Below are 12,481 nucleotides of genomic sequence, written 5' to 3' on the forward strand. Positions count from 1 at the left end.
ACTTCCCCTTTCTTGCAGCCTCCTTATCCACACGTCTTTCCACCCCACTCCTCCACATCCAGAAACCCTCAACACCTTTCGCTGTTTGTCGCTCACCAGCCAGACTACCGTCTGCTCTCCGTATCTGTTACTATAGCAACAGCCTCACCATTGAGTTTGCCAACCATTCGGAGGTGAGGGGAGGGGGGGCACGTGACAGTTAGGAGGCGTTCGTAAATCCGCTCTGGTTATCTACTCCGATTTCAGAGCACTCTCGTCTGAGTGTGCTAGAGCGCAGGCTTTAACTGATGAATTTACGAACGCTCAACACCAGTTGAATATGACCGGTGTCAGTAACGTTGGGAAAAAAATATTAATCAAATTGTTGCCAGCAGCACAGTTACAGTCACCAACGCTCTGGATAACATGAAAACAGCTCTGCTAGGGTAACGTTATGTACAATGGTCAGAGTGAGGTGTCCTCTCATTTATGTCTGCAAGTAGCTCTAGCTAACTTTAGCCAGTTAGCTTGGGCGCTTGACTGCCGTTGTGAGGTCAGAACGCTCGGATCAACCCTCCACCTCGGCCACGCTCGGTATGCGAAACGCTCTGAATTTACTAACGGACAATCCGACAAAACTCTGAATTTAAGAGCGCCCTGAGCGCTCCAGAGTGAATTTACGAACGCACCCTTATTTTATACCTGCATAGAAACATAATTACCTCAAAGGACAATTTGGGAGTATTCAATGTGGAGAATGAGGGGATAACTTGGGGCAAAATCTGTTTTCTCTAGAAGGTGGGGTTTGTTGTGTTTTTCGCTTACCAAGCGATGGGTTTGTGTCAAAAGAAATGTAATGGCTTATTTGATCAAATATACGTTTTTTTCTAATAATTATGTTGTTACGGGTGTACTGATATAAGTAGGACACGTCAACTTTAAAAACATTTTTTTTTATGTCGGAGTATTGCCTGGTCGTCACTAGTTACCATAGCCACAAAGTCATAAACCCCGCCCATTTCTACGCATCTACAATGTGATTTTAATAAATCTAACCGTAACCAATCTACCTGTATGCCTAAACCTAACCTTGAATTAAAGCCAAACAGTACATTTTAGTTGTCATGAATTTGAACTTCTACGATATAGCCGCGATATTTTGACATTGTGACAGGTAACTAGTGGAAACAGTTGTGCCTGTTGATCACACGCGTATCTGCCCTAAACATTGGCAAGAATGGTCCCCCATGATCTTGCCTCCTTAGACCAAGTACAGCAGTAGAGATGGAATAGGATTCTCCAATGTGAGCTGTAGATGTTAAATGTTTCTGTGTTTTGTTCTGAACCTGTTTTATACTTTCTATTCCTCCTGATTTACTACTACTGTTAATAGCACAACAATAAACTTTGTTTTAATCTTTTATAGGGCTGGTTTTCCAGACTCAAATGAATACTACTGGACGAGAAAGCATGCTCGATGGAGAATCTCTATGCCATTGGAACTTAATGTGTAGCTGTAGAAACTAGCCCATAAAGGAGTCTAAGATAAACTCTAATACCTAGTAAAATAAAAATAAAAAAATGACTGGTGTGCAATCCGGGGCGGGCTCAACGTTCGACCCCGCCCACCTGTTTTTGTCTGAGGTTTGACAGTCATACACTGAATCCAAACACACATGTTTGCGCAAGCCACACGTTGAATACAAATAGATTTCATTTTTGAAGATCGTATGAAACATATAAAGTACCAGCAGATGTGTTGTAACACTTTTTGCTTCATGCTATATTTGAGACAAGCTACATATATTGTTGCAGTGAACAGACTTGTTATATATGTCATGTACTGTTAAAATTGTGTTGATAAATGTTATACCTTTGTAATTATATTATTTCATTGTGTATATATATACACACACACACACACACACACAGTTACTACCTATCCTGATTTATAATGCTATTTACTTTCCTCATGAGAATGGAGACAGAATATACCAAATAGACATACTGACAAGCTGAATGTGCTTTGTACATTAAGTTATACCAGCTCCAGTACAGAGATCAGAGACTCGGGTGACTTCTACAGCATCTTTACTAAACATAACACAATTAACAATTAAGACAGCAGACAAAAACAAGGTTTGATCACTCCTCAAAAATGGCTTCACTCCTGCTCCTCAAAAGAGGCAAAGACAGTCATTTTCTTCTTGTCACATAGAACATCTCATCTCTCTGTAACATGAATGGTTTCTTGAGGAGAATATTTTCCTCTTCATCCAGGCCATCATACAACCATAGTTCTTTAAGGGTCAATGCGGTCTTTCATCCATCCCAATTACACTAGGGAGAGAAACGGTGCCTTTAAATGTTTGGTGTTCGCATCAAAATAAGAATATGTTCTTAACTGACTTGCCTGGTTAAATAAAGGTAAAATTTAAAAAAAATTAAATTAAACCTTGCTGTCTCTAGGGTATCCCTTAGAAGAACATCTGTATCCTTGAAGAAAAAGGAAGAATAAATATTAAGAGTAGTGCCTCATTGGGTGATCAAGACAAATTACACCCCACTTTCACAATACCACCATGCAAACGAAATCTACTATTACTAAAGGGGTTTTCAGTGATATCTATAACTACTCAACAAATCATCACAACTAGTACATCTTGCCATGCATCAAGCCTTCAGCATTACACACAGTAGACTATATTCCCAGTTCACAGCTCCCAGTTCGCCATGCATTTTGTTTTCAGTATCGTCTAGAAAGAAAACAGATTGTGGTCATTACGTAATGTAAAGGAACCTCTAGGGATGTGTGTACAAGAATGCACCTAACTTTAGCTAATAGCCTATAACGTACCTGATCCTGCAGAGCTGGATGCTGATGTAACCTGCTGTGACTTCTTGGGGGGGTTAAATCTTTAAACATTGGTTTAAGACTATACCACTCTTCATATGACATCTTCCTGTAGTGTGTGTGTGTGTGTGGGGGGGGGGGGGTAAGACTATACCACTCATCATATGAGAGAGGGGGGGGGGGGGTTAAGTCTTTAAACATGGGTTTAAGACTATACCACTCTTCATATGACATCTACCTGTAGTGTGTTTTGTTTTCGCCGCCTTTTTCGATCTTTCAACCTCTCTTCTTCAGATCTTAGTGAGTGAATAACATATATTACATACATTCAATATTAAAATATATTCAGATCTTAGTGAGTGAATGACATACATTACATACATTCAATATGAAAATATATTCAGGTCAGTCTGTCTACAGTGAAATAAGTGATTTTAAGGATGCAAATGAAAAGTTTTTATAATGTTCAAGACTTACTGCATGGGAAAGTTCTACAGGAGAACTAGGCACCACCATCGCCTAATTTGCTGCATGTTTTCCTTTGAAAAAGAAAATCACACAATCGGATCCCCAAAAAACATTATATCCCAAAGTGATGAGAATTTCCTAATTTAGACATACCTCAGTGAAATCACACTGTGCTTCCATTGGAGTGTACAGAGCATACTGTAAGTTAAGAAAGAGTAGGTTGTTAAGTTTGATAGTTATGATAACAACAATAATGATTGTTGTTTTTGAGTTTTTAATGTATGAATTGTGTATGTAGTGTAAAAACTGTAGGAAATTGGTCCCATAAAGTGTCAAGAATAAAAAACAAGAAAAAGTATGAGCAATAACAACCGTGTCCTATGCATGCCACAAGCACAGAAATAATAATAACTTCATATGTTATAACAGAAAATAGGACTAATATATACTGAATAGCATCTTACCATCAAAACAAACACCCCACAGTTGTTTGAGAAACCTTGCTTTGGTAGGCCCTGTGGTGTGAACAAGGTACAATTTTCAATAAAGGAGTGTCAATGAAATGGTACAGTTCAGTGGAATAATTTAAAGGAATATCTAACCTTAACATCATCCACAAAAACAGTCCCCCAAGGTCCAGGGGAGAAGAATCAAGCAATGTTCCTGTGAACACAGTGTATGTGAAAGTAAAGAAAAACTACAATTCAACAGCTTTTTAATACTCCAGCATGCATAACAGTTTTGAACAGAGTTGGAAATGAATTAGCCCGAGTATTTTTCACATGTATGAGTGTTGCTGGACCAGAAAATGTATTTTCGACTGCAAAAACACAATTTCCCACATGGCAAAAATCTTTTCTTGGACACGGTTTCAAAGCAATGTGTATGCTTTCTTCGAAAATGTGTTTTTAAGTTTCTCTTATGGTCCGGCGCGCTATAGAATGTGCCGCAAAAGCATGCTCGTGCGGCAGGTTCGATTTCCGGGTTTATAAACCCAGGGTTGTTACAATACTATGCGTAAGCTGTGTAGACTCGTTATGTGTAACTAAGGGCATCAACGATACACATTTAGAGCCAGCCAAACACAAGGCATACATTGAAGAAGCACAGAAAATCAACGATCATATCGATTACATAACTGTACATGTAAACCTGGGTTTACTGCTCATGTAGGCAAATTTGTACAAATAAAGATTCCCTCATTGTGAGCAATTAGCTAGCTCACGTGCAAATGGGTGCTAATTAACGCTATGCTAACATCGGTGCGGTAATTGGTCATAAAAATATACCACTGCACTGGTATAACATGAATATGACAAAGTACATTATGCAAAATGACAGTCTCACTTCCATGGTTTATATTTTTATCCATGTAAGTTTGATTAAGATTCGCTTTCGTTGACGTTGATACCTTCAACGTTTACCTCAACTTCGGTGATCTTTGAAGGAGACGGGAAGGGTTCGGGTTAAACGCGTTTGACTCCGCCCACATTGAGCCTGGCCCCAAACTGCACACTGCAGTCAGACATTCTCCCTCCGACTGCTTTCCATTTTCGAAGATAATTATTTTCATTGTTTGAACGCACACTAGGGTATCTGGTCAATATAATGGATAATCTGTGATGTAGTTTAATTTGACTTTAGGCAACGCCCACATAAATAATTGTAAGCTGTTGATAGGCCTATTAGGAAACATTAAAATATTTCTTGTTACAAAGGGGAAGTTCAAAATGTTCTCTTATATTTCATCAAGGCCACATGTTCCAAGACATTGATATGAGATTTGATGAAAGGCTTCATAGGCCCAAAATACCAAACCTGCAATGTGTCTACAAATAATATTGGTGATTTGACGGTTTATATTTTCCTATCACTGGAGGGCGACATTACACTAGTCTTTATCACTCCATTGAATCTCAAAAGTCTACTGAAGGAAGTCAGACCATCCATCCCTCTTTCCATATAACTAAGGCAATGATCTACCGTCCTGTGTGTTTTCAGTACAACCCTAAAATAACACACCTGATTCTATTTATTAGCTGTTAAACAAGACCTTAACTAGCTGAATCATATATGCTAAATTATGGTTGGACTGAAAACCTAAATGACAGTAGATCTCCAGCAAGCGGGTTGGGCAGCCCTGCTCTAAGACATCTCCAGAAATTTACTACAGAGAGGATCAGTACACAGTGAAGATGTCATAGTCTTTCTAGACAGATGGGTTGCCTCCCATAATATTCCAGCCAGGTCTGGGATTTCTGAAAGTACCCATCTAGCACATTTGGTTCCTTGGAAGTTGTGGGAATGTACACTACCAGTCAAAAGTTTTAGAACACCTACTCATTCAAGTGTTTTTCTTTATTTCTACATTGTAGAATAATAGTGAAGTCATCAAAACTATGAAATAACACATATGGAATCATGTAGTAACCAAAAAAAGTGTTAAACAAATCAAAATACATTTTTTATTTGAGATTCTTCAAATAGTCACCCTTTGCCTTGATGACAGCTTTGCACACTCTTGGCATTAATCATGTTATATTATTGGGTTAATTGAACATTCTCAGAACTATGTGATTTTGCCTACCAAAATAGCAGTATTCCCTAAAGGTTCTCTTTGGTTATTAGAAAAATAACTTTCCCATAACATTATGGGAATAGTTTTATTTACAACTATGTGGGGAACGTTATATACAAGTTATCAAATTCCAACAAAATAACGTTATTTTACAAAGGTAATTGAACTTTCTCAGAACTATGTGATTCGCCCTATCAAATAGCAACGTTCCCTTAAGGTTCTTCTTTGGTTATTAGAAAATTACTTTCCCACAACGTTCCCACAAAGATTTAAATATGTCTGCAGAAAGAATGGGGTGTCTGCTAAAATATGACACTGTGAGTTTGAAAAACAATATTTTGGTTATTGAACCTGTTGGTTCCACTTTTCTGGGCTCCGTTATTTACTTAACAAATAAGGAACACTCAAAATGTGCACTTATAAATCATAACCATTTTAATTGAAATACAGCTGTAGACAGAAGTCAAAGATCAAACATCACACATACATCTGATGTTTCTCCTGAGTTCTGCAAAATAGGAAATGTCCAAGTTGCTTTTAATATGCTTGCAGTCAACCCATAGTGATGTAACTGCCGATGTCAATATCTTCTACTCATGAGACCAAGCCCAATCATATACAGTTTTACAAACTTGCAGGAGATTCAATAGTTCCAGTGTTTTATAAGGGCTCAGCAGTAAATGTCCACTCCCCAAGTTGCTTTATAGTGGTATGTCTGACTAGTCTCTTATCTCTTTCACTCCCCTGCAGTGTTCTGTGTCTATGCATCTCTTTTAGCCTTGAGGCACTTTCTCACAGACACCCTGTTTTGACTGCAATAACTCACACATCTCGCAGACCGTTTCTTTATAAGAGGCAGAGACTAGAAAATAACTGTGGAACAATATTAAACCTTACAATGCATATACAGTATATATTGTTAATCTGTAGTCTAGGACCCTATAAATGTAGTGGGGAGGTGTCTTATAACCCTTCCCCTTTATTAATACAACATAAGAATAATCAATCATTATAATACATCAAACATTTGGTGCAGCCCCTATCATGACCCCAAGTTTACCCCCATCAAACCACAGTAGGTGAAGTGGATTTACATCCCGTAACATGGTCTGCACTACACAGAAATGCATAATTATGCATATGAATATCATGGTGATGTATCCTGAATAGGTACACAAAAAGGTATAAATATGCAATATCCTTCTTTTGCACAATAATATTCTACACACTGGCTAGTATTGTAATAAGCTCCATCCCTAAACAACTGCACATTTTGTTGGTCCAGACCAGACCAAATTCTAACCAATCATAGACATCCATGTTTCACAAGTTTGGACATCACAGTACAGTACAGTACAGCCCAGCACAGTTGAGCAGAGTAGTGTTCAGTACAGTAAAGTAGTTATGTTCAGTACAGTACAATACTGTACATTCTACTGTACTCTGTTTTACTGTACTGTACTCTACTGTACTCTACAGTATAGTAGTACTGTACGGTTCTCTTCTGTGCTCTACTGTACTTTGCTGTCCAAGCTTGTGAAACATAGACGTCTATGATATGTTCAGATTTGGTCCGTCCAGGGTGGACGGACCAAATTTCAACTACTTTCAACGTCCATGGACATCCATGGCCAGAGGATAGGTGGGAGGTGTTGTGGTCGGTGTCAGTAAGTGCCGGGATAGGTGACATTAACTGGACAGAGAGAGAAGAAAGATAAGCAGAAAGAGAGAGGGGGAGAGTGAGATGGAGGGGTTGAGCTGGACATAACAGTATGCCAATGGAATAGAGCACAGTAGCAGGTGACCCAACTGTTGTTTTTGACTACTATGTCTTTGCTAGATCTAATCCCAGAGCAGAGGAAGCTAATGTGAAGCTAATTGAACTAACTAGGCGCAAACTGAACATGACTTAAAATACATTTCTTTGGCTAGTTCTTGTATTACTTATTTACCAAGAGTGGCAGTGGCAGATGATTTCACAATTATACCATTTACAAGGTTAATTAATTTTTCCTTAGTAGCTAGCTAACAATCCAGTTTTCATTAAATGGATGGCTATAGGCTCACTTATCGTATAGTTAATTATCATCGACCAAAATTAAGAACAAGAACACACAAATGACGATTACAGTAACAAAGCATATTTAATTGAACATCTTTGTCATTCATTACTTTGTCCTTTTCTGTTTCACGGGAAGCAAAGTTCGAGCTAGCAAACAGCACATGCTTCCCCCTGCCTCGCAATCAGCAGGCAGAGATGACTGCTTCATTCGCTTTGAGAACTAGCACAGACCTCAAACAAAGTTGTTTTTCTAATAATGTAGTTATTGGAAAGATGTCAGTTTGGACTCAGAAAGCGTTTGGCTTGTCATAAAATTTGCCTAAAATGTACTACTGTTACTGTGTGTGGGGGAAATATGTAATATTCGGTTAAATCGTATGGCAGTCCCATGAGCACAAATGCAATAACGGCTGGCTTTGGTCTACTTAAAGGAAATATTCACCCATGTTGAATGTTATATCGCATTTACGCATATCTGAGTGATGTTCTATCATTTCCCGGAGTCATTTCATGTGTCACTGAGATATTCTCCATTCAAGCAGGCAGAAAAACAGACGTTTTGCATCATATGATCAGATCATCATGTGATAATTTTCTGCCTGTTTGAATGGTGAATACCTCAGGTGCACGTGGAAACATGAAATAACCCCGGGAATTGATAGAACATCGCTTCAAGATTCAAAATGGGTGAATCTTTCCTTTAATAAACCCCTCTGACAACACCCCGGTTTGCCCAACGGTAACACAAAGCTACACTAGAGGGCAAACATAGACTGATGTTTTATGAATATCCTGTAGTACTGGTTACATTGCATTGTGATGGGGAATTAACTGTCCATGTGGTGTTGTAGGCTCACATGCAGTAAACAGTACAATGAACTTTAATAGTATTTTTTGTGTAATTCATTATAAATGAACCTACGTTGCTCCATGGTCTTTTTAATCTTGCTACGTCCTGACCATAGAAAGCTTTTATTTTCTATGGTAGAGTAGGTCAGGGCGTGACTGGGGGGTTGTTCTAGTTAATTTTTTCTATGTGGGGTTCTAGGTTCATTTTCTATGTTGGTGATTTGTATGATTCCCAATTAGAGGCAGCTGGTTATCGTTGTCTCTAATTGGGGATCATACTTAAGTAGCATTTTTCCCATCTGTGGGTTATGGGATATTGTTTATGTTTAGGTGCCTGTTCGCACTGCATTGTCGTCATGGTTTGTTTATTCTTTATTTGCTTAACTTTATTAATTAAAAGTATGTGTACGCTGCGCCTTGGAGCGATCATTAATTTGAACAACGTGACAGAATATCCCATCACACCAGGACCAAGCAGCGTGCTACAATGGGGAAAATAAGTTAGACCTGGGAGTAAAAAATGGAAGGACAGGAGATCCTTCCTTGGCAGGAGTCACAGCAGACGGAAGGAGATAACGGAGAACAGAGACGACGCCAGGGTTCGTGGCCACGACGCAAGCCCAAGAAGCAGCCTCAAAAAAGAAAATGGGGGTGGCACATGAAGTGATCGGCAATGCCAAGGGGTGAGTCAGAGACCGAGGAGGAATATTGGGACAGATAGAGTGAGGAGTGGTCGGCGAAAGTTGAGGGGGGTGAACCAGAGACTGTCAGTGAGTTGAGGGAGAATGTGGAGGAGAGAGAAATGAGTTATTGAATTGGTGGATGATGCACGACATTTGCACTAAGGAGCGTGTTATCGATTTAAAGCCACCTGAGTCAGCTCTCCGTACTCATCCTGAGAAGTGTGTTAAAGTTCCGGTACAATTGATGCCGGCTATATCCACCAGGTCTCCAGTGCGCCTTCACAGCCCAGTATGTCCTGTGCCAGCTCCTTGCACTCTCCCTCAAGTGCATCTTCCCAGTCAGGTACATCCTCCGCCTGCTCTTCGCACTTTCACTGAACTGCGTGTCCCCAGTCCAGTACGTCCTGTGCCTTCTCCCCGCACTTGCCCTCAGGTGCGTGTCACTAGTCCGGTGCCACCTGTACCGGCCCCACGCATCAGGCCTCCAGTGCGCCTCCCCAGTCCAGTATGTCCTGTGCCTGCTCCCCGCACTCGCCCTGAGGTGCGTGTCACCAGCCCGGTACCACCAGTGTCGGCACCACCCACCAGCCTTCCTGCGAAGATCCCCAGTCCGGAGCTCCCGGCGACAGTGCCCAGTCTGGAGCTCCCGGCGACAGTGCCCAGTCCTGAGCTCCCGGCGACAGTGCCCAGTCCTGAGCTCCCGGCGACAGTGCTCAGTCCTGAGCTCCCGGCGACAGTGCTCAGTCCGGAGCTCCCGGTGACAGTTTCACGGTCCGGAACCTCCAGCGACGGTCAACGGTATGAAACCTCCAGCTCCATGGCAGGAGCCCTCCTCTACGCCGATGCCCAGTCCAGACACGGCGTCCAGCCTGGGTTCATGGCTAGATCCGCGGGAGGAGTGGGTTCTTCGACCCCCGCACCAGAGCCACCACCAAAGATAGTGGATCCGAGAGCCGAAAACTGTCGCGGGAGTTGCCTCACACCATAGCAACCACTCTCCATTCCATTAATTGCATCTTTTTCTCCATTGATCAGAGGTCCATTACCTCAGTCTCTCATTCTGAGACTTTAGATGAGCTGGAAATGCACTTATAAAATGATCACACAGGCTCTCAGTCATTTCAGTGTGTAATATATGATCTTGATTGATCCTCCATTTTTCTCTACCCTAAAGGGCTCTTATTACAAGTCCCAGGTCCTGAGAAGTCATTTTTTTCTAATTCAACGGCTTCATCATAGTCCTGTTGGAGCAAGGCCACAATGGAACAGAATATTGCACCTTGGTGGATCTTGACTGTGATAGCGGAGTGCAGAGCACTGGCTCACGTGGAAGGCATAGCTTAAGAAAATCTCAGCAGCAGCTATGGAACACATATGACACAGCTCAAAGAAGGTGAGGCTCCCCGTATGAGCACCGCACGCTAACACAGCACTTAAAGTCAAAGCCCAAGGGTAACACTATACAGAAATGGCCAGTGATAACCTTATTTGTGTACAGGACGAGGAGATGCCAAAGTGCATTCAGTTTCCAACTGCTGCAGATTGAGATAGATAACAAATGCTAGAGAGAGAGAGAGAGACATGGTGAATAATGTTATATGGTCTGGCAGTCCTATTAGTAATGGCCAGATTTAGAGTACAGCGCCTCTGCATGCACCTCTACCCTGTGATAAGAATGAGAATCACATTTCATTGACTTGCTTTACTGTGCATCAATTTGTGTTTCCCGGTTGCACTTAGTCAAGTTTGATTTCCATTTTGCCTTGAGGAGGAACTTTGGCAAGTCACACAGCGAGCCTCCCACTGAGGCTTAGGGCAGAAAAACAAAACCAGAGGCAGCTCTCCTATCTCTAGATAGGGTTTTAACAGGCTCTGATTCCTCCTGAGTATGTGCATCCACCTCACAGACCTCTCAACAGTGAGCAGACAGACAGATTGACAGGCAAAGCACCCGTGATACTGGATAGACTCATGTCTGCTCCACTCTCCTGAACATGATGAACATGTTTACATTAGACATGCTTTTAGATCTTCTACAGAATATATTTTCAGCAGATGCTCATCCAACCAATGGGAAGACTAACATTATTCGTGCCGTCCCTGGATCAAACTCTATGTTATATAAAGCCCTCTCTTTCAAATGCAATGAAATGGATACATGCCCGAACAGTAGGTTTTCGTGCAACAAAAAAAGAATAGTATTTTGCTCTTAATATGTCTTCCTTTTGCATTATGAGGAGTAAAATATGGAGAGCCCACTGGCACCAAAGAATGGACATAGCTATTATAAGAGACAGCACATTTGACATAAGCACACGTCATTGACTCCCTGTGCTGAAAAGTCTCCCTAGACCTCAAATGCTGCCTTACTGAAATCCAAGGACACATCTGACACTTGACAGGAGTGATATATGTCTGGCGCTGGCACTGTAATCAAAACCAGTCTGGGAGGAGAAAGGTTATCCCGTGCCAAATGACTTCCATATTCGGCTTCTACACCCACTCGTATATTTCTGAGCAATTGACCATTTCGTCATTGCAAAGTGCTTCCAAGATGTGTAAAACTGGGTAACGAGATGTCAAGTAAGACTGTACAAATCTCCAAAAAGGCAATTGAACTTAATGCAAGATGACGATAACAGCACAATACCTCAAATATATTAACTTATTTTAAATATTAACTGACAAGAAAAGGTGCAACACAGTACATGGAAATGATTCTTGAAAGCAATAAAACGGCAAACAAATCCAAAGCCTGCACAGCTCCTGAGCACATTACAATACATTTGTTTTATTTAACCTTTATTTAACTAGGCAAGTCAGTTAAGAACAAATTCTTATTACTAATCCTGACACAATGTTGTATCTATGCTTTGACCTCTAATGTTGCACAGTTGGGATGGAACTGTAGAAGGTGAGGATCTATTGCACATCTCTGCAGGTTCTTGCTTTTCATGGGATTTTGGGTCCTATCCAGAACGCAAAGCACCTCCCTGAACACTGCAGCT

At 40.9% G+C, this 12,481-nt stretch overlaps 1 protein-coding gene and 1 long non-coding RNA gene across 2 annotated transcripts; one reads left to right on the top strand and one right to left on the bottom strand.

The window, feature by feature from the left end:
- Positions 1 to 3,040: 3,040 nt before the first annotated feature.
- Positions 3,041 to 4,783, bottom strand: LOC135551496 (uncharacterized). The gene is made up of 6 exons (XR_010457321.1): positions 4,726 to 4,783; positions 3,904 to 3,964; positions 3,766 to 3,816; positions 3,455 to 3,499; positions 3,311 to 3,372; positions 3,041 to 3,129 (listed from the first exon to the last, which is right to left on the bottom strand). It is a non-coding gene; the product is annotated as an uncharacterized LOC135551496 (long non-coding RNA).
- A 4,652-nt stretch (positions 4,784 to 9,435) lies between these two features.
- LOC135553357 (uncharacterized) lies at positions 9,436 to 10,461 on the top strand. The gene is made up of 2 exons (XM_064985507.1): positions 9,436 to 9,473; positions 9,813 to 10,461. Exons 1-2 carry the CDS (start codon positions 9,436 to 9,438, stop codon positions 10,459 to 10,461), a joined length of 687 nt encoding a protein of 228 aa, XP_064841579.1.
- The last annotated feature ends 2,020 nt before the right edge of the window (positions 10,462 to 12,481 follow it).

This window comes from Oncorhynchus masou, chromosome 13 (assembly GCF_036934945.1).
Source record: "Oncorhynchus masou masou isolate Uvic2021 chromosome 13, UVic_Omas_1.1, whole genome shotgun sequence".
Classification (NCBI taxonomy): Eukaryota; Metazoa; Chordata; class Actinopteri; order Salmoniformes; family Salmonidae; genus Oncorhynchus; species Oncorhynchus masou.

Bases quoted from the DNA above. Each gene is read 5' to 3' on its own strand.
- LOC135553357 (XM_064985507.1), top strand. From the start codon at position 9,436: ATGGGGGTGGCACATGAAGTGATCGGCAATGCCAAGGG. The intron at 9,474-9,812 runs GTGAGTCAGAGA...GCATCTTCCCAG, and splicing joins GTGATCGGCAATGCCAAGGG to TCAGGTACATCCTCCGCCTG.